The sequence below is a fragment of the Leptodactylus fuscus genome, chromosome 2 (genome assembly GCF_031893055.1).
Source record: "Leptodactylus fuscus isolate aLepFus1 chromosome 2, aLepFus1.hap2, whole genome shotgun sequence".
NCBI lineage: Eukaryota > Metazoa > Chordata > Amphibia > Anura > Leptodactylidae > Leptodactylus > Leptodactylus fuscus.
The window spans coordinates 242,275,930-242,302,510 of NC_134266.1; the positions used below are offsets into that span (position 1 = coordinate 242,275,930).

Consider the following 26,581-nt stretch of genomic DNA (forward strand, 5'->3'; position numbering starts at 1 on the left):
GGTATTATTACATTTATACATATTGTGGCAAAAATTAATAAGACGCACACAACCCCCCCCCCCCCCACACACACACACACACACACACTAAGGACATGTCCACATTTCTCCATATCCCTATGACAGGATTAATGGCTGCAGAGCTGGATTCCTACTCCAGCCCTGTTTACTTTGATTGGAATATTCAAATGACTTTTTTTGACAGTTCATTTTAATAGTTGTGGGAGAAAATATAAGCTGTCCCCTGATTTTGCCCATTTTTATGGATCCATTTGTAGATCCAGGTCTATAACTAATACATTAATATTGATTCCTCATGGAAGTAAACTGGACATGAACAATGTCCTTTCTCCATGGCCGTTCTGTGGTGAGGGAGATTTATTAGAAGATTGTTTTAGAGTCAGTTTTGCTACAGTCTGCATTGCTGTCTTTGTATTTGTGTATTACAGTGCTGCACAATATCTGTTAAATACTGCAGATTCTTAAAAATATCACTTCTGTCTAGAGAGGTTTCTCTATATTACATGCCACCCCCTCCCACTAGAGTGGGATGACATCGAAATTGTCACAATGAATTAATCCGGCATACATTTGCTTGGCATGCTATACAAATCCAGTTTTCCAGCCATGACGAGAATAGTGTAAACCCACAAAAAATAGCAAAAAAAAAAAAGTGAATTTCTGAAGCCACAGAGACCTTGATAAATTCCCTTGTGTGTATTATATGAAGAAACATAGCAAATGACAGAAAATACACTAAAAGATATACTTTAAATTTCGGAGTCAAAATTTAATCTTAAAAGTTTATATAAAAAAATGGACCCATATTAGCAACAAGGTAGTCAAATCTCAATGGGCAGTATGAGAGTGGGTCATTTTCCCAGTCATATGGGTAGGCTTGGCACTGGAATAGGCCTATATAAATCCCTAATACCTCACAAAATAAGGGAGCCTTCACACGATGTAACGCTGCACTCATTCTGATCGTAAAAACACGTTCAGAATGAGCGCGTAAAAAGCAGCTCCCATTGACTTGAATGGGAGCCGACATACGTGCACTCCCCATTGAAATCAATGGGAGGCTTTTTCCCCTATTGCTTTCAATGTATTATGCGCGTGTCGCATTGAAAGCATAGGGAAAAAAGCCTCCCATTGATTTCAATGGGGAGCGCACGTATGCCGGCACCCATTCAAGTCAATGGGAGCTGCTTTTTACGCGCTCATTCTGAACGTGTTTTTACGATCAGAATGAGTGCAGCGTTTCATCGTGTGAAGGCTCCCTAAGACTCCCTCCCTTACAAGGTCCCTATAAAAGCCCTAATGTGTCTCTTCCCACATGTGTTTTTGGCTTCTGTAGAAACACAGTAAGGGAGCATTCACACGGCGTAACGTCCCGCGAGATTTGGCACGTGTACGCCGTGTGACCCTTTGCGTGCCGTACACGCTCCCATTCATTTCAATGGGAGCGGGGAGCGTATGCGCCGCACTAGTTTGCGGCCGTGCATTTATTCACGGCCGCAAACTAGCGCGGCGCATACGCTCCCCGCTCCCATTGAAATGAATGGGAGCGTGTACGGCACGCAAAGGGTCACGCGGCGTACACGTGCCAAATCTCGCGGGACGTTACGCCGTGTGAATGCTCCCTAAGGGTGCATTCACACGGAGTAACGTGCCGCGTGACCTGGCACGTATACGCCGTGCGAGATTTTGAGCGCTGTATACGCTCCCATTGATTTCAATGGGAGCCTGGATCGTATATGCCGTGTTATTTTGCGGCCGCAAACTCATGGCCGCAAAATAACGTGGCGTATACGAGACTAACGCCCATTGAAATCAATGGGAGCGTATACGGCGCTAAAAACTCACACGGCGTATACGTGCCAGGTCACGCGGCACGTTACTCCGTGTGAATGCACCCTAAGAAAAAAAATGCTACAAAGTGAATGACAAACTGTATTTAGGAAGACCTCCACATCCTCAAGACCAGTTTAGGGGATGTCTGAACTAATGGAGACGTCTAACATAGGCCGAGGATCTAACAGCTTAGTTTCTTAAAAACCATCTTGTGATTTCATAGTAAGGGTAAGGACAGACATACAGGTCATATGGACGCTGCTTTGGACCATAAAGAGTGAGAGAACCTATACTGTAATGGACAGATAATGGTACTCTTGTTTTTTTTTTTAACCCAGTCTTGGTTTTGGCTTCAATTACTGCATCAACAAAATCCAAACGTGCCCCAAGAGGAATAAGTGTTAGCCTGGTAAGTGCAGTGATATGTACATATTCTCACACTTGCTTCTTTGCCGCTCCAGCAGCTTTTCTCACTAAACTACTATGCGGAGAGAGGAAAAACAAAAAAATCAGGTGCCGCCTGGTTGGAGCAGGTGACCTTCCATGTGCACCGTGTAACCTCATGACGTCTACATTCCAATGCAGTACAATCACATCAGTCTTTGATCATTGTGAAATAATAAACTGCAATTATCAGGCAAATTGGGCATTAACTACACCAGTCTGTTTAACCAGATGTGTATATACGAAGCCAACACCGAATTCTCATACAAATTATACAGGAATTAACATACAGAGGAAGAAATGTAGAATAACATTAAATATGATGTCATACCTGTCAAAGGAATGGAACTGCATGGGAAGAATGACCTGGGCTTCCCTTTTGAGTGCAGGGTCTGGGTAGGGTACTGGGTCAGGCCCAGCCTCGGCCATATCAAACGGAGCAGCCACTAGACTTTTTAGAATCTCTTTCACATTGATACCCTTGCTTTGGCTGATGCTTGATATGGAGGGGGCTGGTTTTAGCAATTCACTAGGGCTGTCTGTTAGACTTTCTTGTGACTTCTTCACATCTGATGACAAGGTAGATAGTAGTTCACCCATGACGTCTGGGCTCGTACTGCTGTCTAGATCAGTCCCATTCAAGATGCTGCTAATGTGTTCTTCTCCAATACCCGAGTCGGTGTGAGGAATAGAGCTTTCTAAATGAAGTTCTTCAATAGGGGTGGGGGTGTCTTTATCCTTGATATCGGGAAACAGGGCTGGTGTATCTAAAGAAAGACAAAGAAAAAGAATAGTTCAACTTCAAGATATAGAAAAACTCAGGAAAAAACACATGGACCCATACTCATAGTAGTAATGAAACAACACCTTAAAGTAAATCTACAGTATGTCATTTTCAGTTCATTACACTGGGTGTATTCATTACTTCATAGGACTTTGACTCCTATTTTTCTGATATAGAGCTCCTACTTGCCTGCATTAACATCAACTTATGATAATTTAATATAATATGCTAGCTACCTGAAGCCGCCACTTGGGGGAGCTTACGAGTTGTCTGCATTCGGTGCTACTACTGAGTTCAATGTATACCAGTAAGCTCCCTCTAGTGGTGGTCACAGGCAGCCAAACAGGTTGTTATTTAAAGGAACACTATGCACAGACAATGCACATAAAATCATAAACATTCCCAGCTCTTCCTCCATTATTCTTCTCCTTTCCATGGTTTTTATTTTGCCTCATGGGACAGTGAAATCTGAGAAATATATAAAGAAATCTTATTTGTGTTCCAGGAGCTCAGCCATGTTCCCCTTCCTCCTCACTGTCATTTGGAAGGCTGTAATATAAGTGAATGCTACAAGAACCTCCCTGCTGTGCCCTGTCCGCAGTGTTACCGAGTCAGGTCATCAGTATCAGATCAGTGAGGGTAAGTGACCCAGAACCAGTACACTTAGCCCCCGAACAGCTCAATGTTGGAAATTGATGGGTGTCAACATTTGAAGAACCCCTTTAGGGCTAGTGCACATGGGGCAAATTGGTCAGGATTTTAACGGGAGCTGCCCCATCTTCAGGCCACGGACGTCTGCCTCGCAACACCACCCTCCGAACTAGGCCCATTCATTTGGGCCTAATCCATAGCGGAAAGCCGTGACGGAATGTGCACACGCAGAACCCCATGTGAATTAGCCCTTAAAGCTATGACAGGTACTTTATCATGGACTTTGTGCCAGGTTTTTTGTGTAACAATCAAGTAAATTGAGATGACATTTTTTCACATTTCTATCACCAATTTTAACAAATGACAAATGTGGGCAGGGTTTAGCGGCAGGATGTCCCTTGGCCTAACAAATTTACTATAATTTTGCCAATACCTGGTGTAAATTACAGAGCAAACGTGCATCAGTTTTCACAAGCCACATGGGCAGCCAAAAATGTATAAAAATCATTATGTGACTCTCTTAATAAATTTGGTACACTATTGTAAGATTAAGACGGTTAGATATTAAAAGATATCATAAACAGAATATATCATTTAAAAAACTATATGAAAGTTTTAATCTATTTAGATTTTTTTTAATTGTTTTTAAGGGCCAACATAATCAATTCAATCTGAATACAAAATGAATAATATACAACATCAACACACCGGTGGTGTCACAAGATTAGGGTGATAAGAGGTCAGAAGTGTGCCATCTGCACATACAAAGAGCTGTGCGAGATGGACAAGTTGACGGACAAGGTCTCTTGGTGACATCAGTTTAAGAATATTGAGCTGAGGTCCACACCCCGAGGAGTCCCATAGGAGCGAGATGTTAGATGTAAATCCATTCACATACACCAGGACGCTGAGATTAGTCAGTGACATCAGAGCGTGTTACAGATGGAACAAAATACCATTGATCCAATGACTAAACTACCGAATCCTGACATGGGTGCATGAAACAGCAGCAATATGCATATCCTAGGGGAAGGAAATCGCTAAGCACAGGCTTGTAGGATTGTTGTGCGTCATCACATATAGGACCTGCTCACTACTAACAATGCTCAAATGTTAACTACAGGTAGAAGAAATATATCATTATATTTAGGAATGTTTTTTATTGATTTTAGGTCATTTTTATGAAGGGAGTCATTAATTCCAGAGTTACATAACCCAAAGGTGCAATGCATGATGTACTACATGGAGACAAGAGGGGACAGGTTTTTTTTTGTTGTTTTTTTTTTTAAAGAGATTTTCACATGAACATAGCTATATTTAAATTTGTAGACTATTAAAAGATAAAAAGGTTTGCAAATATTAATAATTAAATTCCGCAGAGGTTTAAATAGGGGGGGGGGGTGTTCCTCACTGCTCATCGCTGAGTGTTAAGGAACGCCCCCTCTCACAGCACAGCGCAATAGACGGGACTGTCAGGAGCGGTGTTCCTGACAGACTATCAGAGACGCCCTTCTGACACTGAAGCGCTAAGGTAACGGCAATGATAGTTCTTCTGCAGGGGCACAGAACGGGAAAGCTGATAGTGCACTTGAATTCACCGCAAAGTCGGCTTTCTAGTGATGTATTACGCCGCATGTGCCCCGAGGATGTGAAAGGTCCTCTTTAAAGATTTTCTCTAACCATCTTAGTGGTGAGATCTGTTGTCTTGATTGGTTGCCAATGGATATGATCATAAATACAGGAACTTTCTATGGTCTGGGACTTGTTAGAAGCCTAGCCATGATGTCCTTATTATGAACAGGTTATCATGCAGGGACACTTCATGTATGAGAAGATAATCCGGACACAATAAGGACATCCTGGCTGGTTATCAGTAGGGGATACTGCATGTACAAGACACTACATGTGTTTCGAACAAATACCAGACTGTAGAAGGTTCCTGCATTCATTGTCATATCCTTTGGCAATCGATCATGACAACAGATGTCATCACTAAGATGGTTAGGGAAATCTTTAAAACTATGCAAAATTATCCTACTAATATTAGGTTTGGATGTTTGTATGTTTGTTCCTCAATCACAGACAAATGGCTGAACGGATTGGGCTGAGATTTTGCACCTACCGAGATATTTATCAGGAAGGAACCATAGGCTACTTCGCTAGCCACCCACTCCGCCAACAGATCCACCGCGATGGGCTAAACGGAGCCCCTGCTCCGCTGCAGGACCTGAGATGATGTCATCACAGGTCTTTCAGAGGTGCTCCAATACGTCCGTGGCAGTCTGTGGGCGGGCCGATGTCCTATGTGCGGGCCGGCCAACATGGCGGCTGCTCACAGCTCTAGCGCGCTGCAGCCAGGAACCGCATAAATTTTTAAAAAGTCAGAATTTTTATCAAAACACTGATTTGTGGCAAAAAAATGTGGCCTTTTATGCCGCACGGTTCTTGATTTATTCATAGATTTCCAGAAGGATCGATAGAACAACAGCACTATGCATCTAAGAAAAATGTTCCAGAATTGTTATTTTAGTGGGGAATATAGGAACTTACTAAAACCAGATATTTCAAGGAAATGACTGTTCCTCTCTAAAACATGGTTTCCAGTATATATAAAATGAGTATTATATCTCCTAATATTAAAGCAGAAATACTGCAAAATCGTACTGGTCTTGATCCTATAAACCGCACTCAAACAGGCTGACAAGTATATAGCGCTTTTTATGTTGCCGTTCTCAGTCGGTAAAGAATGTTACATTATATAGGAGACCAATGAAAGCTTTGTAATGGTAAAAGCTCTGGAAGGTGAAAATACAACATTGATGTAAAAACTCCTGACAAGCGTTTCTATACGGGGAGAGGGTCTTCTTCCCATAGGACAGAACCATCAGCTTCCAGAGGGGGAACGGAGCAGCCTTACTGTGTGCAGACAAAGAGATGGAGGGTACAAGCACTTTGTGTGGCATTAGTCTTACAGCACCATGAGCGTGGACACAAACTAAAAAGACAGAGAGGCTCTGGGGAGGCGCCAGGGCCTGACATGTTAGTTTTTTTTCCAAACCTTTCAACCTTGTAAAGAATTGCAATCTGTGGAGAGACTGGATCTATTTACCCATTAGAGGGTTCAGGAAATGGGTTTATGTCTGCAAAGGAACAATTCACATTGAAGTGTGTAATCTACAATTGTGCCCTGACAGAAACGTATTCTCATCTTTTTATTGAAGCTCCTGTATCTTCCCTTAAAGGGTACCTGAGTTTTCAAGAAAAGTTGCAATATATGCAGGGTCTTGCTGGGAAGTTTGTTCTATCACAGTATAGAAATCATATCAGGATTCATATCAGTTTTCTGCTGCTAATAATCAAATTTACCTTTCTGTCTGTGGCAGGGGTGTGTACAATAAGGGGCAACCTGCCCCCCTCCCGGTTGCTGATACTGTTCTACCATACTGCCAGGAGTGACTATACAATAGCAAACAAATAGCTGGAAAAATGCCCAGGTCATAATAGAGGGGATCCATGAACACTGGACTGTAAATACATGACAAATACATGCAACCAAGCAGATAAAACACAAACAAACAAACAAAAAATATATATCTATAAGCCAATGCAGTAAAGCTGCTTGGTGTCTGTGAATAATACCCTATTTTTAATCCTACAAGTATGTAGGTAGATACAAGTACGTGTAAGACTTTTTCAACATTGTAAGATGGGAGATTGGCATATTGCTCAGTCTTCCATACACAACAACAGTTTGCAGACATGTATATGCAGGCTGTGAGGAGAATTAGCCTCTCCCCTCTCCATTTACTGAGTGAAGAAATAAAAGGACCGCCCTCTATACACACTGAGATATGCACTATGGAATGTAATGTATCAAGAGACAGATTTCCTTAGTAACAAAAGGAATAGTAAATTAGCTGAAATGGGGAACCTGGTGGCACGAACGTTAGAGAGGTTTTTCAGGCAGAAAGAAGCCACACTTTTAAGTAATGTGCATTATATTTTAGTATAGAATCACTGAAAAATTACTGGCAGCCATGTGCTCAGCATATACATATCTATCTATATAGCAAAATGTAACTTGACAAACTATATATATATATATATATATATATATATATATATATATATATACCCTCAGATGCTACAGTCAGTAGTGCATCATCTGAGGTAATTCGGTGGTTTATAGACATAGGGGGCTCCCTTTGTAAACCCGTTGGTGCCCCAGCATTGTGGTTACAGGATGCTGATGGACTACAAAACCCCCAAGACTGGGAGAAACTCTATAATGAAATGGTTAAAAAAAAGGTATAAATTATGAGTAAAGATTCTCAAGAATTGTTACATAATTGGAACAAATGTATTTACAAAAACAGACGTCAAGAGAGGGAACACATCCTCTTTACATGGTTATAGTGGTTTTCTGGTCTGGGGGACATTTTTGATAGCCTATTCATTTGAATGGTAGAGAAGTAGTAGTACCCTGGCATAACCACTATATAGAGGATGAGCCATCAGCCTCTGACGCCGTCCCCTGTATATGTTTTGGTGGCAGAGGCAACAGCTGAATAATGCAGGGTCCAGGTGTCAGACACCCACCAATCTAATACTGATATCCTAACCTACCTAAATACCCCTGCAAAACCCGTGCAGCTGAGCTTTGAGTTTCTGTATTGTACATGTGATTAGTGGCATACAATGGGGCTAAGCAGCACAACACCATGCACCACTGTCATTGCAGCAACATCAGAATGACATTATTTGTTCAATGGTCTGAAAAAGAGAAGTGCCCATCACCATCTCCTACTGAAAACAATGGGAGGCAGATTAAGGCCACCTCAAAAAACTCTGCAAATTTCTTCATGTGAACATACCCTTAGAGGCAGGGTGCCGGGGCATGCTGGAAATGGTAGTTGCAGAGTCGTAGACTGCAGACCACTGATCTACAGGAACCCTACAAGTAAGTGATCATGTTGGATACTAACCTTTCTAGTCTATCACAAGCTTAATGGTAAGATGGCTGGTAATGCTGGAGTGAAAAGCTCCTATCATTTAATAAGGAAAAGTAAATTCTCAAACACAATATAAAACTGTCCAATGTAATATAAAATGTTCAACACCGTATAAAACTGTCCAACCCAATATGTCACTGGTTTTAAGCAACTGTCAAAGGCAATCTAGCCAAATGCAAATATGAGCAAGTATACCTTCTCCTCTGTCATCCTGCAAATGGATTTCATTTAACAGGTAAATAAGAAGAGATTAAAAGCCGTTTGCCGTATGGAAAGTTTGGGGAGGATTACAAAGACATACATTCATGCCAGACTGGAAACCAGGGGGGTTCCTGGCTCATCACTGATGGTGTCCTTTGAGGAGTTCTGAACTTTGGACAACCTCTACTTTTTGGAAGGGTCTGCTGGTAATAAGCTGATAAAGCATCTTCCTGGTAGGACTACTAGGGATCAGCTCTAATCTGTAGGGAATCCTGGCTGTAAGTGATCACTGCCCCTACACTGCCACCACTGGAGAAATTCTGTATTGCACAGTGCCTGTTTAAATCAATGGGCTGTGTGTGTGATGCAGGGCAGGAGAGGTCCTCCAGGGCAAGAGACACTCTTTGTAACTACTAAGAGGTGAGGATACTAAGTTGTGGACCTCTATTATTAACCCAAACGTCTCTAATAGAGTATATGAAAATAAAGCCTGGACAACTGTTATAATATATTATTGAAGAATACATAAAGCTGCCCTTAGGATGTCCCTACCTGGGAACTGCTCTATCTCCTATAGAACTTCCTATTGTGTGAGGAACATTGTCCACAACATCATCATCCATGAATTTGGCTATATTATATACAGCTCGCACCACTCATATTCTTTATAGTAGAATATATTTATCCGATATGATGGTGTCTGATGAAATGATGGCTAATCCTCAGTCAACAGGCAGAACCAATAGTTTGCAGATCTCCCACCCAGAACAGAGACACAGCATATATAGAAAATAAGGCCTCATTTGGGGGCCACACAGTGGTTCAGTGGTTAGCACTGCAGTCTTGAGTCCTGGTGTTCAAATCCTGCCAAGGGCAAAAAAACATCTGCAAGGAGTTTGTATGTTCTCCTCGTATTTGCATGGATTTCCATCCCATATTCCAAAAAAGACATACTGATAGGGAAAAATGTACATTGTGAGCTCTATGTGGGGCTCACAATCTACATTAAAAAAAAATTAAAAAAAAAAATTAAAAAAAAAAAAGAAGGAAATAAGTCCTCATTCAGACGGGTATTTTTTTTTTTTTTTTCATCCAATTCACACCACCTTTTTTTCACAATGACTTATGGTCCATGTGGAAAAAAAACTGCTTCATGCGCTATTGTATTCCATGCTGAGTATGACATGGGACAGGAGACAGCCTCTAATGGCCTCCCAGTTTGCTCCTCTGCAGACATAAAGACCGTACAAATGTATATTAAAAAATTGCATGTTTGTTGTCAAAATTCTTTTATATGTTCATGTGAACCAGACACTAAATTAGAGATGGTACACCGCATCACTACTGAAATAAGAGGAGAGTTTCCCCTTTACCAGTCAATGTAATGCCCTCTTCTCTCAAGGTATTAAAGATATATATATATATATATATATATATATATATATATATATATATATATATATAAAATGGATTTTTATCTGCACCACTGAAAAAAGGTCCATAGCTACATATTCTTTCAGATTCTGCATGGAAAATCCATAGATTAGCCCCATGTGATCATGGATCACATGACCAACCTTACACTACTTCAAGAACAAGCAGAAGGAGTAGGGCAGGGTGAGTCAGAGTTGGTGCATCAGCAGAGAAGACCAAACTAGAAGGGCTCGTTCACACGGGGCCAGGGAACGCGCCAGAATAGGACCAAAATACACCTGCTGCAGCTTCTGACATCCGCGGCTTCCCGTTCCGAAGTAGACCCAAATGAATGGGCCTAGTCCAGAGGGTGCTGTCGCAAGGCGGATGCTGGGGCTGAATCAGCCACGGAATCTGCCTGAAGAAAGGGCATCTAGCTTCTTTTTTCCGTGAGCGGGAACAAACCGCTCAAGGAAAAAAAGGAAGCTAGCGGTCTACATAGACCTCTATTGTGAGGGGGCGGATTTTGAAATGGAGTCGGCGTCAAAATCCGCCCCCTCTTGCCCCGTGTGAACGAGCCCAAAGACTTCCAGCCACCAGGCTGTGCTAAAAAATCCTCAGAACTGGTGCGACTTGTTAACAGTATGTATAGTGGGACCATCTACTACAGTTTATCTACTGCAAGAACTTTTCATTTCCTGAGTAACCCCTTTTGATGCCGTCAATGGGTAACTAGGACACCTTCTAACCGTGAAGAGGAAATGGCAGGACTCCTGGGTGAAACACTGCAGTCTGCAAGTTGCGGTACAAAGACTGGAGAGGAGTTTTACCAGGAAAAAATTCCAACTACCAAAGCATCATTCTCAACTCCACAAATTTCTTTAGCAAAAATAGAGAAATGTAATCCTAAATAATCACTATAGACATAAGAGCAATGACACAATGGACATACCTGTACTTGTGGGGGAGTTAATCTCCTGCCTGATGTTTCGAGCACTTTGGCTGGCAGAACGTGCAGTCTCGCGCTGAGGCTCCAGGATATCTCGGTATTTAGACACCATTAATACAGATATAAAGTAGACTACTGCCAGGGCAAGGAACTGAGCTTGTTTACTGTCATCCTGCAAGAGATAAAATACATAGACAGGTAAACCGAGAGGGATGATAGCAGGGAGAGAGCACATGTCCACACTTACATCTACATGTATACTAACAGACAACACCCATACATACAGTAGTCTTTTTACATAACACAATTCTGTTCCAGTTATAACTGGTTAGTAAAAGTTTATGGACACAGCTAGTTTTGCAGGTCCCATGAGTGAGTTTCCTGAAGTCTTGAATGGCAAAGCTACTCAGTTATACATTGCTAAAAGGGAATCGGTCACATTGTAAATGCAGTGTAATCTGGAGGCAATGTACATAAGGAGAAGCCGAGCACATTGATATATCGTTTTGGGGAAAACATTCACTTTAACTTGTCATTTATTTCTTTATCATTGTGATCTTAAGAGTCCAGTGGGCGTTCCTATTTACAGCCTTTCCTATAGATTGTAAGCTCTTGCGGGCAGGGCCCTCTATCCCACTGGGCCAGTTGGTCATGGTTAGCATTATATCTGTTAGTATATTTTGTGTACTGTATGTAAACCCTCAAATGTAAAGCAACATGGAATTAATATACTAATGTACAGCACAATGGGATTACTATAATAATGTACAGCACCATGGAATTAATACAATAATGTACAGCACCATGGAATTAATATAATAATGTACAGCACCATTGAATTAATATAATAATGTACAGCACCATGGAATTAATATAATAATGTACAGCACCATGGAATTAATATACTAATGTACAGCACCATGGAATTAATATACTAATGTACAGTACCATGTAATTAATATACTAATGTACAGCACCATGGGATTACTATAATAATGTACAGCACCATGGGATTACTATAATAATGTACAGCACCATGGAATTAATATAATAATGTACAGCACCATGGAATTAATATAATAATGTACAGCACCATGGAATTAATATAATAATGTACAGCACCATGGAATTAATATAATAATGTACAGCACCATGGAATTAATATACTAATGTACAGCACCATGGAATTAATATACTAATGTACAGTACCATGTAATTAATATACTAATGTACAGCACCATGGGATTACTATAATAATGTACAGCACCATGGGATTACTATAATAATGTACAGCACCATGGAATTAATATAATAATGTACAGCACCATGGAATTAATATAATAATGTACAGCACCATGGAATTAATATAATAATGTACAGCATTAATATAATAATGTACAGCAACATGGAATTAATATACTACTGTACAGCACCATGGCATTAATATAATAATGTACAGCATCATGGAATTAATATAATAATGTACAGCATTAATATAATAATGTACAGCACCATGGAATTAATATACTAATGTACAGCACCATGGCATTAATATAATAATGTACAGCATCATGGAATTAATATAATAATGTACAGCACCATGGAATTAATATAATAATGTACGGCACCATGGAATTAATATAATAATGTACAGCATCATGGAATTAATATAATAATGTACCGGTACATCACCATGGGATTACTATAATAATGTAAAGCACCATGGAATTAATATAATAATGTACGGCACCATGGAAATAATATAATAATGTACGGCACCATGGAATTAATATAATAATGTACGGCACCTTGAAATTAATATAATAATGTACAGCACCTTGAAATTAATATAATAATGTACAGCACCATGGAATTAATATAATAATGTACAGCATCATGGAATTAATATAATAATGTACATCACCATGGGATTACTATAATAATGTAAAGCACCATGGAATTAATATAATAATGTACGGCACCATGGAATTAATATAATAATGTACGGCACCATGGAATTAATATAATAATGTACGGCACCTTGAAATTAATATAATGTACAGCACCTTGAAATTAATATAATAATGTACAGCACCATGAAATTAATATAATAATGTACAGCACCATGGAATTAATATAATAATATACAGCACCATGGAATTAATATAATAATGTACAGCACCATGGAATTATTAGTGCTATATAAATAAATAATAATAATAATAATAATAATAATAATAATAATAATAATAATATGAAGAGATTGTGGGTACCGTAAACCCACTAGACTTCTAAACATAGGAAGAAAAGGGATTCCAATCAATACACATTATATATAGTAAAACTGTATATGAATCAGCTCTAGAGGGCAGCGTACAGAGTGCACTGTTCTACTAATTACATCCTGGGAATAGATTTGCATATATTTTTATATATTTGCTCTATAGCATACATCTGTATATCGGATTATGTACAATGTGACGTATTCAGAAGGCTTTATTATTCAGGGCAATGGGAAAGCTAGGTGACTCCTGTGTGTAGTGTATTGGCTGCCATTCGTACTCAGCTTTCTAATATTCATAATTTCATAATTGTTCAATGCACAAGTCAACCTTTTATTTTATGTAGATAATATACTGTCTATATATTTTTAAATTTTAGTTATATTTTACTTTCACCATATGAGTAGTATCAAATTCATTCTTATTCTATAGAAGTCTGAAGAAACCCCGGCAGTCACATTGGGCACATCTGTATTAAGTGCTAGAAGAATGCAGCCTCCATGCTTAGTACATAAGTCACTTCTTTGGACTATCCCGGTGACGTATCTCTATTTCTCCTCACAAATGATGAAGTACCTAATGGGATTAGAGCCATTCATCCTCTCAGCGGTGAGAACCTGTATAGAGCAGAGGATCTGGTTTCGGACAGGTAGGGCGGCTATCAATGAAACTTCAGACATGTCCTGGACCACCAAGGATGTCTCTAGTTATTGGTCTATACACCTGCACATTGAGGCTACAGGTCAAGTGACACACTGCACTGTCAGAGAACAAAGACACTGCCTTGTATGGGGGAAAATACTAAAATAAATATAAATTCTAATATACTATGGGCAGTTTAAGTAACATAAACCAGCAGACTATCCAGGTACAGAGCTATTAAATGCAATATCTCATTGCATATGAGATATTGATAACGCACTGATTGGAATGTGCAGTTCTACAGTGCAGACTAGTGGCCAATAGTGGAAATGCAGCCATACTTTTACATCAATCATAACTTGGTAAGTGTTTTTTCTAATGATAACTTTATTTCACAGACACATAGATACCCTAAAGGCATCTACTTTTAGCTAAATGTAATAAATAGCAAACAAGACGTACTTTTCCCAATACAGATTTGACTGAATGCAAATGTATACTACCCAAAAATAAAATAAAGCAATTCTATAATATAACAGTAACATTGCAGACTACATGAAACAAGCAGTATTAGGATATTGGAAAATCGGATATTGTTTTAATGAGAATGGCAGAGACTAACCCTGCTGGAGATCTAACAAGGCGCTGAAGGTACTGCATATTATAACATGCACTATTGCTCTCCCTGGTGGTGAAGGATGGATACTACATGCATAATCCATCATTATGTGGGAACCAGAGTTCTATTTTGGCATGAGACTCCCATTGCTTAACATGGGCTTGGAAAGTGAAATTCAGTTCACAACTGGTTTGATCATTTGGCTGCTTGGAATTTGATCAAATGGCCAAGGAAGAGATTTTTATGGAAACACTTCAAGATAAAACAGGCTTATTAGAGTAACGCTACACATCACACACACATCGCATCCTCCTCACCCATACGGTAATAGCTTATTACAATAGTGTTTGTTATAGGAACAGAGAAGGTCATTGACCTCCATGGTGGTCTAGTACTATATGAATGGAGTAAGGACGAGACTTGGCCCATGTTCACATCTACATCAGAGACTTCATAAGAGTTTCTGTCTCAACGTCAGTCCAAAATCATGGACAAAAAAGCCCTGGGTACAGGACTTATTTACTCAGTGAAATTTTGGCTACCTGGCGGACCACATTACAGTCAATGAAGTCTCTGGGAATCTGTTGGTGTCCATGAATGGACAACTGTTCAGGCTATTGTTCTGGTTCCCTGCTCCATTTACTTCAATATACTGTACCTTGGCTACCTCCGGTGGATGCGTCCTGACCATCATGGGAACATCTACATTCAGTCTGGCAGAATTCACAAATGGGGTAAAACATCCGTGTTTTTAAGATCAGTGGGGGTCTCAGTGGTCAGCCCCCCATTTATACTCTATCCTGTAGCATATAACTTACCACATCCCTGAACACAACTGCCCGCAGACGATTAATATCCACATCCTGGAGAAGCCGGTCAGGGTCCTTGATGGGTGAAAGGTTAGCAGGAACATTATCCACAGGGGTCTGTGAGAAGACAAACAGCATTGTATTATATTACTGTAGAGTTAGCCTTAAGTATCAGCAAGACATGAAATGAGGGACACAAATATTATAGCCCAATGTACAAAAATCCTATAACACCAAGGAAGTAGGACACGTGTAACCATCTCCTAGACTTAGATCATGTCTTGAGAATTACAGACTGTAATATCTCCGCTCACAGTCGCAGGCTCTAGTAATACTTCTATTACAGATTTCACGTTCCTGTTCCATCCCAACAGAAAAATAAAAATAATAGAGGAATGGATGAGAATATGATGGGCATAATGAAAACCCAGCACATACGCCTGCTTATAATGGGATCCACTTTGTTCCACTACACTGTGCATCATTTCGTCAGGGAGTATCGCGCTGCATGCCGTGCTAAATGTGCACATAGAATAGCTATGGGCTAAAGAGGACCGGTCACCAGTTCTGACAATCCCAATGAAACATGTCATCGGATAGATGTTGTCACTCTGAGCATTCTGCTGTTTTGATCATTCAAATCCATTCAGATATTCCAAAGATATAAGCCCTGTTAGTGTTGATGTATATTAGTATATACTAGCCAAGTGGGCGGTAACACTGTTGTTTCAAAGGGAATGAGGTCTCTCTGTGCTGTATGTCATGCTGTGTTACCACTTACTTGGCTGGTCAACCCTAATTAGAATTAGCACTAAAAGGGCTTATAACTTTGGAAAGGCTGAATAAATATCAATAAAAAAAACTAAAAAAAAACACTAAGTGCCTAAGTGATGATGTATGTCATTGTTCTTTTAGTGACAGCTCCTTTTAAAGGCTCGTTCACACTGGGGCGGTGGGGCGGATTTTGACCATATTTTGACTCGGGGAGCAGTAACAGCTTCCCCCACCCCGGAGTCGGCTCAAATGAATGGGCCGACGCCGGAGGTTGCAGTTGCCAGGCAGAAGCCGCGGCTCAGTGAGCCGCGGAATCCGCCTGAAGAAAGGGCAGCTCGCTTCTTTTTTTCCGCTATCGGCAGTTGCCGATAGCGGAAAAAAGAATGCTAGTGGTCTCCATAGATCACCATTGTAAAGGGGCGGATTATGACGTGGATTCCGCTGTCAAAATCCCCCCTTTGGCCCAGTGTGAACTAGCCCTTAAAAGGGTTTTCTAGGAGTCACATAGGATTGGTTCATAAGTGATCGGTGGGGGCCCAATACTACAGATCCCAACAGATTAGCTGCCCTCAAGTGAGCAGCACTTCCTCTTTGCAATCCATTGACATCATGTGGCCTGTGTGCAAGTGAATGGGGCTCAGCTGCAATATCAAGCACAGCAGCTATGCAATGTACTGTGCTAAACAGGGTATTCAAAGACGAGACCGAAACGCTCAGCCAAATATTTCTGGTCTTTTCAAACATCTAATTGTTGAGGGTCCCGGGTGTTGGACCCCTACCGATCAGATACTGACAACCTATACCAAGGATAGATCAGCATTTGACTCCTGGAAAACCGCTTTAACACAGCACAAACAGGTAAAGTATTTGCAGATGTTGTCATGGTGGGATCAGATACTAATAAGCCACTAATCACAAAGAGGATGCCGACCTCTGCCTGGGTCTCATCTGCGGCAGGTCTTTGTTTTCTACATGCCAGTTTTCATACATTTCCCGGGACTGCTCAAGTATAGAGCGTTCTCCTTGCAAGTCACGCATTCATAGCGCAGGTGGAGAAAGGATTAGGAATATTTCATTATGTTTAGAATACATTGTTCAGTCTGCAGAATGGCAGTAATGGTGATCTGAAGGAATGGAATGTACTCTATTACCAGTCGCAGGGGACTGAACAGTAACATAATGGCTTCTCAATGATAATTGGCCGGTCGCCTCCTCCCTGTTTGGCTTTTAATCACTCGGAGAGTATGGTTCTGATTTATAAAGACTACCTCGGCCGCCGCAGTAGTGTTATTCTAGGCTTTCGTTTCACTTTTTACCGGTGTTTAAAAGCTTTACTCTGCAAATTCAATAAGTCCCACTAGTGCCAGACTTAATTCGGTTTTGTTAACCTCTGACAATACACCTTCCTGCGATGCCTTGTAGATGGGCTTCAGAAGACTCCACCAGATACAACATTTTCTCTGCTTTGCCCTAGGCCAAGTTATATGATCTGCACCTCACCAGCTGAAAGAGCCTTATGTGTACAGGGAAGGAAAGGTTTTAACCAATTTGCAGCTGGCACCTGCAAGTCGTAGAGAGGATCAAGTGGAAATCTGCAATTCTCTGCACGTACGCTATCTGGAAAACGGGTCTACGCTCATCCCTACACATGGAGATAACCACACAGGTGCAAAAGATAAAGGACATTGAGATAAACTCTGGGGATTGAATTTCACGTAAAAAAATATCCCATTATGTGGGAATTAAATAATCGTTTAATACTTTCCAGGAACATTGCCACTCTAGTCCATGGGCTGTGTCTGGTATTGTAGTTACAAATACAGCCCATGGACAAGAGGTTTTAGTTCTGGGGAAGAGAAATCAGACCCTTTTATCTCGTCTCAGAGAACCTCTGGGATATACATAGTGAAGACGCAGCGGGTCAGGCTGCCGGCGGAATCATTGGCAGCCCACCCAGTGTAATATACAGAATCAGTGCAGTGGATGGAAACATATCCCATCCCCACACTGATGGAAACTTCTAGTATTGCAGGAGCCTACAACGGGTCAATTTTGGTTGTTTGATGCTGCGGACATGTCTACTGCAGATTTTGACTTTTTTCAGTTCAGCGTTTCGGACTAGTGGGAATATTTCCTTGAGACATTATCTGGTTCTTTACAATTGAAGACCTATGCTATGGGATAGCCATTAAAGTGTTTTTTCCACCATAAACTGGTCTGTCAGCATCAAAAAGTGACTTTTCCTAAGTCTCTGATGCTGAAAAATCACGTTATAAGTATTTCAAACCTTAGATCACATATAAAAAAATTTCTTTAACTACTCCGAGGGGAAGGAAGCAGCTTCATCTAGTCACACAGTCATCGTGCTAAATCACACCATGTGTGGCCGGCAGTTAGGTAGGATATCAGGCTGATGTCCAACAGTGAGGGCCATGTCAGGCTCACTACACGGGTTGCAATTTAGTGCGATGACTGCTGTTCCCCAATGATTGCGACAAGTTAAGATAAATTTGTCAAGCTAAGGTTTTAAAGGTTATAACTTGACTTTAGAGCAACAGAAAACATAGTGAGGGCTACCATAGGAAAGGTCATTACTTACCAGTTTAGGTCAGATTGGTGAGATTTGGACTCTCCACATTGAAAGAACTATGGCGCTCCTATGAGCACTCTGCCACTTCACTGTTTACCAGACACAGCTCTATACTTTTAGCAGTGGCTGTGCCTGGTATTACAGGTCATTGACTGCAAAGTGTAGTAATCTGTAATACCGAACATAGCTATGAATGATACAGTGCTGTGTCAGGAAAGGGATGCGGCACTCACTGAAACACCATAGTCCCCATCAACCCTATCCATTAATATTGATGACCTATCGTAAAGTCTTACATGCGCCAATACTATGAACATTGGTGGATGGGTGTGCTTGGTATTCAGTTTATACAGTTTGCTATAACAGCAAGTATATACACACCAAAGAGACTTCTACCCATGTTTCAGTCAATGATAGCAGGAGTAAGATAAGATCTCACTTACCTTTGTAGCACTGGCAGCCGGTACAGTCTGTAGGTTGTCCTGGACCTTAATGTTGCTCATAGACTTGGTTCCCCGCTCTCGCTGCCTCTGCCGACACTCCAAGCAGTTTCGTACAGCTACACAGCAAACTAAAAAAGGATTAATCAAAATCGACTTACGTTTATTGAATCATGTAACTGACTGATGACATGAAAAATCACTAAAAATACAGATGCCACGTATAATAATCCAAAAAGACATACACTCATATCTGAGCTACTTCACAGGTTAGGCTGAAGAGTGATCGCCAATAGTCACGGGCCACCAAATGACTTAACTTGGCAACAGGCTAAAGACATTGATTATGATGTATATGTCATGGGGCATCTGCACCTCATATCAGGACCACCTTAAAATGTGCTGTCTCTCTGCTACAGCACGTGTCTGCAGGACCAATGTGGCATTATGTGGAGCTCATTCCACCAGAGAGAGAGTGGATACTTAGAGACTCTTCACTCAAAGGAGGACACCCCAATGCTCAAGGCAACCCCTTTAATGGTTTCTCCACAGGGCAGGTGATAAATAAATCATTGCTGGACTCTCCACCTAAATAGTCCATTCCATGTATATGGGACTAATAGAAAGAGCCAAGTAATGGAATCCACCGTCTTAGACAGTCCACTATACTTTTAATGGTGGAGAAGGAGACATATTTAATAGACCCTCCTATCAAATGCCAAAGGAGGAATGGAGGATCGGGATTTGCATTATAGGGTCCCAGCAGTGGGGCCCAAAGCAATCAGACATTTATCACCAATCCAAGGGATGTCCATTGATGAGAAACCCCCTTTAATGTTACTGTATATGTGCCATATATAAAATGCATGATTGATACATTATTGTTGCAGGTCTGTTAATTTTAACATTGTAGGTATGTGAGATGTTATATTCAGAGACCCCCACTTAATCATATATATATATTGCCAGAAAGCAAGAAGACATATCTGAAAAGAGGAACTAATCCATGAAATGGGGGTAGTTGCTGAATTTTACAAATAAAACATGTGAAATAAATGTGAAATAATTTTGATGTAGTTTTACCTACACCCAATTGCATCCACCCCAAATCTAAAGTGCAGTTTCAATTCTGGGATTGGCAGTGACCATACGGATAACCCAGCAGAAAGTGTTCAGTTTCCATACAGCACCCCCGCAGGTGAACGACAGCATTACATAGATTCAATTAAAATCAATGTGCTGCAGGTGTAACATAGATGCACAGAGACCTCCAGTGGTTAATAGATCAAGGTCTTGAATGTGGGGGAAGGGGATCCATTAATTCAGAATTCCCCAGTATCTAAAAGTGGGTTTTCTCACCAAGTATTGCTAAAATAATAAAAATACGTTGTAGTCTAAAAGTAGTAATGTACTGTGTTTGGCAGACACCAGTCTGCTGCTGCCTATTATGGCTAATAGGGCTGAGCTGCAATACCAGCATTAGCCCAGGGACAAGAGTGGAGCCATTTCTGAAAGAAAGCAGTGTTGTTTTTTTTAGTTAAGCGCAGCTTATTATATGGCATGTGAAACCCACTTTCCATGTGTCTGAATCAGTATAGTGATATCACTGTCAGTCACATAGATAGATAGATAGATAGATAGATAGATAGATAGATAGATAGATAGATAGATAGATATTTGGGCCCCTTGCACACGACTGTAGTTGTCTTCTGTATACTAGTCACATTTACAGATCAATGGATAGTATACAGGCACATTCATTTCCATGGCCTTATACACATCTGTAGTTTATACATATCAGAGTCCGGGATGTAGCAACCTTCCACAAAATACAGAGCAGCTCCTACTCTTATCCATATTTGCCGCAAGATTTGCCCATACAAGTGGACCCATACAAGTCTTTGTGAATCCACAAATACAGATAAAATTTGGGTGGAATACAGACATAGCTTTGTCAACACCAGTGTTGCGTATATGCAGTTTAGTGCAATATCAGCCCCCTCCATCTCTCTCACGAATTTTTGTAATTTTTTGCTAAGATTTCCATGTGTACTAGTTTAGTATTATTGTAAGCTACGCTCCGACTGATGTTTATGTCGCTCTGTTTAAGACTCTGCACAATGGATGCCAGAACTAAAAGGTGGAGTAAAAAAAAAAAAAAAAAAAAAAGGCAAAAAAGTAACTAATTCTGTAAAAGAAAAAAAAAAGACTTTCCAAGTCCCATCAAACCTCAGAAGGTTAATACGTTGTGACAAGTCCACTTTGAGTTTTGCTAAGCAGCCAGTGTGAGTGCCATGGAAATACATCTTACAAAATAAATACATTTCTACTTTGGCGAATACATTTATGAAACCTCTTTACCTTCTCTACTGGGGATTCTAGCTCATGAATTCATCACATTGTTCAGCTCGATATAATAAGGCTGCACAGTAGGTGATTTATAAATATATAATATCGCCGCAGATCTAGAACTAGGTCAAAACCTTCCCATACTGAAATACAGCCATATATTCCATTCCTACAGGCGAGCAGCTTTTAACCCTTTCTACTATATAGCGGCAGACAATACACAAGGGCAGGGGGAGAAAGGAGGGGGGTGGGAGGGATTTAGCTGAACCTTCCAGCACACAATTGGTTTCCAGACACCATCTGCACTATACAGCATGAACTTACCAAGCCTCAGGCACTGTCGCATTAAGCCACCAGAAGACATGTTTTTTTCTGCTTCAATCTCGCTGAAATTCAGAGAGCTGGCGAACACCAGGACGTCGACCATGGCCATGAGACGGCTGAGGAAAGTCACTGCGGTCTCCGATGACATCCCCTGTGTCACTTCAATATTCTCCAGCTCAGTCTTAAAACAAAGTCACAAAAATAAAAATTGACAATTTGATTCCATTACCATGATCAGTAATTGCTGCGCCCCTCTTATTACACAGAGATAGGGGCCATGTACTTGGCCAAAGGCTAAAGACAGAATATATTAGCGCAAGCATGTCACAAAAACACACATAGTCCAGACCAGACAGGGATTTAATATGCAGACAGACTATGGGTGTTATGTAGAAGACAAAATGGCAATAGAAATTAATAGGAAAGAAGAACAATGTGTTTCTACATGCAAAGGAGAAGATTTTATCTGACACCAAGAGGCCGAAGCAAGTCGGATCAAACAGAACTAGATCACTTCGTGTTAGCAATGTAGAATATATATACAGTGCTTTATAGTCTAAAGTGTAAGGCTATGTTCACACCTGCACTTTCAAAAAAGTAACAATCCCCTGTCCTTTCTATAGCGACACCTCCTCGGTGGTCTCTACACTCAACGGGCTTCAAAGATGACGTGTCAACATGACATAACCATCGCAGCCAGTCATCGTAGCGGCGATGTCACTGAGGGCTGTGACTATTTATTGGCTGCAGCGTGTTATCTGTTGTGTGAACAGGTCACTGCTGGACAGGGGGAGCAGAGACCTGAAAAGTGTCAGCACGGGGGCGGCAGGGGATTGGTAAGCAAAGTATTATTTCTTTTATTATTTTACAGCATGGTAAGACTACATTCATATCTGTGCCGAGGTGTCCATTGTTGTGGTCAGTCAGAGGATCAGAACAATGGACACATGGGCAGCTAAAATAGTGGACACCTACAGAGACCAATAAACCCATTGACTATAATGGAGTCCACCGGGTGTTTTTTTTTTTTTTTAAATGTATTTATTACTTTTGATTTTGTCGATTTAGGTGCACACGGCCACATAATCTTCTAACAGAGACTCCAAAACAGATATAAACGTAGTGTAAGCAGCTTGGCAACCGAGCTGGGCAATGCCCACAAAGTCTACAAGGTCTGCCAGACTATGTTTAAGAAATGGTAGCCATAATGCCAATGTGACAAGAGCTTCTTAACCTATGGATAATAACATATCTATCTATCTATCTATCTATCTATCTATCTATCTATCTATCTATCTATCTATCTATCTATCTATCTATATACGCTCACCGGCCACTTTATTAGGTACACCATGCTAGTAACGGGTTGGACCCCCTTTTGCCTTCAGAACTGCCTCAATTCTTCGTGGCATAGATTCAACAAGGTGCTGGAAGCATTCCTCAGAGATTTTGGTCCATATTGACATGATGGCATCACACAGTTGCCGCAGATTTGTCGGCTGCACATCCATGATGCGAATCTCCCGTTCCACCACATCCCAAAGATGCTCTATTGGATTGAGATCTGGTGACTGTGGAGGCCATTGGAGTACAGTGAACTCATTGTCATGTTCAAGAAACCAGTCTGAGATGATTCCAGCTTTATGACATGGCGCATTATCCTGCTGAAAGTAGCCATCAGATGTTGGGTACATTGTGGTCATAAAGGGATGGACATGGTCAGCAACAATACTCAGGTAGGCTTTGGCGTTGCAACGATGCTCAATTGGTACCAAGGGGCCCAAAGAGTGCCAAGAAAATATTCCCCACACCATGACACCACCACCACCAGCCTGAACCGTTGATACAAGGCAGGATGGATCCATGCTTTCATGTTGTTGACCCTACCATCCGAATGTCGCAGCAGAAATCGAGACTCATCAGACCAGGCAACATTTTTCCAATCTTCAATTGTCCAATTTCGATGAGCTTGTGCAAATTGTAGCCTCAGTTTCCTGTTCTTAGCTGAAAGGAGTGGCACCCGGTGTGCTCTTCTGCTGCTGTAGCCCATCTGCCTCAAAGTTCGACGTACTGTGCGTTCAGAGATGCTCTTCTGGCTACCTTGGTTGTAACGGGTGGCTATTTGAGTCACTGTTGCCTTTCTATCAGCTCGAACCAGTCTGGCCATTCTCCTCTGACCTCTGGCATCAACAACGCATTTCCGCCCACAGAACTGCCGCTCACTGGATGTTTTTTCTTTTTCGGACCATTCTCTGTAAACCCTAGAGATGGTTGTGCGTGAAAATCCCAGTAGATCAGCAGTTTCTGAAATACTCAGACCAGCCCTTCTGGCACCAACAACCATGCCACGTTCAAAGGCACTCAAATCACCTTTCTTCCCCATACTGATGCTCGGTTTGAACTGCAAGAGATTGTCTTGACCATGTCTACATGCCTAAATGCACTGAGTTGCCGCCATGTGATTGGCTGATTAGAAATTAAGTGTTAACGAGCAGTTGGACAGGTGTACCTAATAAAGTGGCTGGTGAGTGTATATATTAACCATTTCATTTCATCACACCAGTTTAGTGTATATAGTAGGGAAAACGTTCCAAAAGCCTGCTAACTCATTTGGGCTTCACATCCGTATTAGAGTATCCATGTTTCTGGTCCATTACAGGACCAGTAGAACAGGAAAACGGTCCATCTTTTGACAGAGGAGGATTCCAAGGGACCCTATGGATCATAACAAGGACTGTCGGGCGTCTGTTATTTTTATTTCTTTATTTTTGACAGACGTGGCCAGACAAAAAAGTTGTGTTTGCAGTTTTTTCTTGTCTGGGATTTCTGCTGGACTCTGCCTCCAATACAGATGTGAATGTCGTGAGACAACACGGTGGCTCAGTGGTTAGTACTGCAGTCTTGCAGCGCTGGAGTCCTGGGTTCGAATGCCGCCAGTAACAATATCTGCAATATCTGCAAGGTGTTTGTATGTTCTCCCCGTGTTTGTGTGGATTTCCTCCTATTCTATTCAAAAAGACATACTGATAGGAAAAAAAAAAGTACATTGTGATCCCCATATGGGGCTCACAATCTACAGGAAAAAAAAAAGATGTGAATGTCGCATTACTGATGACTTTTCTCCATAAATATAATTGAGGATCTTGCTGGTTTGCTGCCACTAGAGAGCAGTGCACTGTGGGAGCTCAGCTGGATTGGTGACATGTCTGACACTGGGGTTAAGTTGAACTGCTGTCTGTTTCCAAGGGCAACCAGAGGAATTCTGAAATAATGTGTGGATATTATTGGAGGAAACGTCAACTAACTCAAAACTGTAGAAAAACAGCAAAAAAATTCTACGTTATTATGTCTTTTGTATGTCAATTTTAACTAGAAAGACACTTTAAATTTGCTCAAAACTGACAAATTTATTGAAAAAGGACATGTGGACCCAAAATTGCAGTGAAAAATGTTCGTGTACAGGGTGGTGGTCTTAAAAAAAAAAAAAAAAAAAAGGGGGCCAATATGCGGTGAAACTAAAAATACGTCAGAGGAAATCTGGTTTGGATAAGGGGATGGTCTTCTGGAAAGGTTTTATTGTATACTGAAATATATTGAACTGCTCAGTGCCGCTGACTGGAACGGAGTATTACGACTGAGGAATATATACAGGTTGAGGATTTTTGTGGGTAGCCTCAAGTCCACTAGAGAGTAATACGCTTGTAAATTTAATAGAACCTTGCAGAATGAGGAAGTGACTACAGAAAGATATCCTACTGATTGTTACTAGTGTTATAGATAATATTACTACAAGACACAAAGACAACGTAATAATAACCATGGAGGAGATCCGAAACGCACAGCAATGAATGGTGGGGTATAATAAAAGCCCATGCATCCCAAAATCCTACTGTCAGCAGAAAGGGGTTTTCTGTGGTTTACATAACGTTAACTTAATATCAATATCCGGAGAAGGCACCTGGGATCCACCATATTAGGTGACCATCCGTCAGAAGACCTGAAGAGAACAGGGAGTCACACCGGAGCCCAGTATGTGGGGATAATGTCACTCCTTAGGGAGAGACCACCTTTTCAGGTGTGTGGAGACTTATACAGCCATAGTTGCTCCACTGCAAGGGAACATGGGAAGAATATGCAAATCTGTCTCCCAAGATGTAAATAGGGAGACAGTGCCTCTGTTATGCCGCCCTCTATTGGGAAGCACCCTGAACATCATGTCCGACTTTCCCAGAAGTCTTTACTGCAGAGCCCAGTATGCATAGTGGGGTGGGGAACCAGGCTTTCCCTGGCCGCTATGATGGTGGTGGGGCCCAGGCCATTTCCAGCTGGTTGCGGGCCTCGTACACTTCACCACTGCCAAGTGGGCCCCTGGCACCTGCCCGTGTAAGCCAGGTACTGACACCGGCCCTGTCTCTCATTCTGAAACAGCCCCAGGACAATGCAG

General features: G+C 41.2%; 1 protein-coding gene across 6 annotated transcripts in view; it reads right to left on the minus strand.

Annotated features, from left to right (window-relative positions):
* NBEA (neurobeachin) overlaps positions 1-26,581 on the minus strand; it is a 561,077-nt gene that overhangs the window by 277,615 nt on the left and 256,881 nt on the right. For 5 of the 6 annotated variants that reach the window (XM_075265947.1, XM_075265948.1, XM_075265946.1 and 2 more), the window contains 5 exons: positions 22,138-22,318; positions 19,468-19,595; positions 15,670-15,777; positions 11,312-11,480; positions 2,630-3,065 (listed from right to left, as the gene is read on the minus strand). In XM_075265947.1, the coding sequence (XP_075122048.1) occupies positions 2,630-3,065; positions 11,312-11,480; positions 15,670-15,777; positions 19,468-19,595; positions 22,138-22,318 (1,022 nt within the window). The remainder of the gene's footprint in view (positions 1-2,629; positions 3,066-11,311; positions 11,481-15,669; positions 15,778-19,467; positions 19,596-22,137; positions 22,319-26,581) is intronic. The other variant, XM_075265944.1, reaches the window with a different exon arrangement.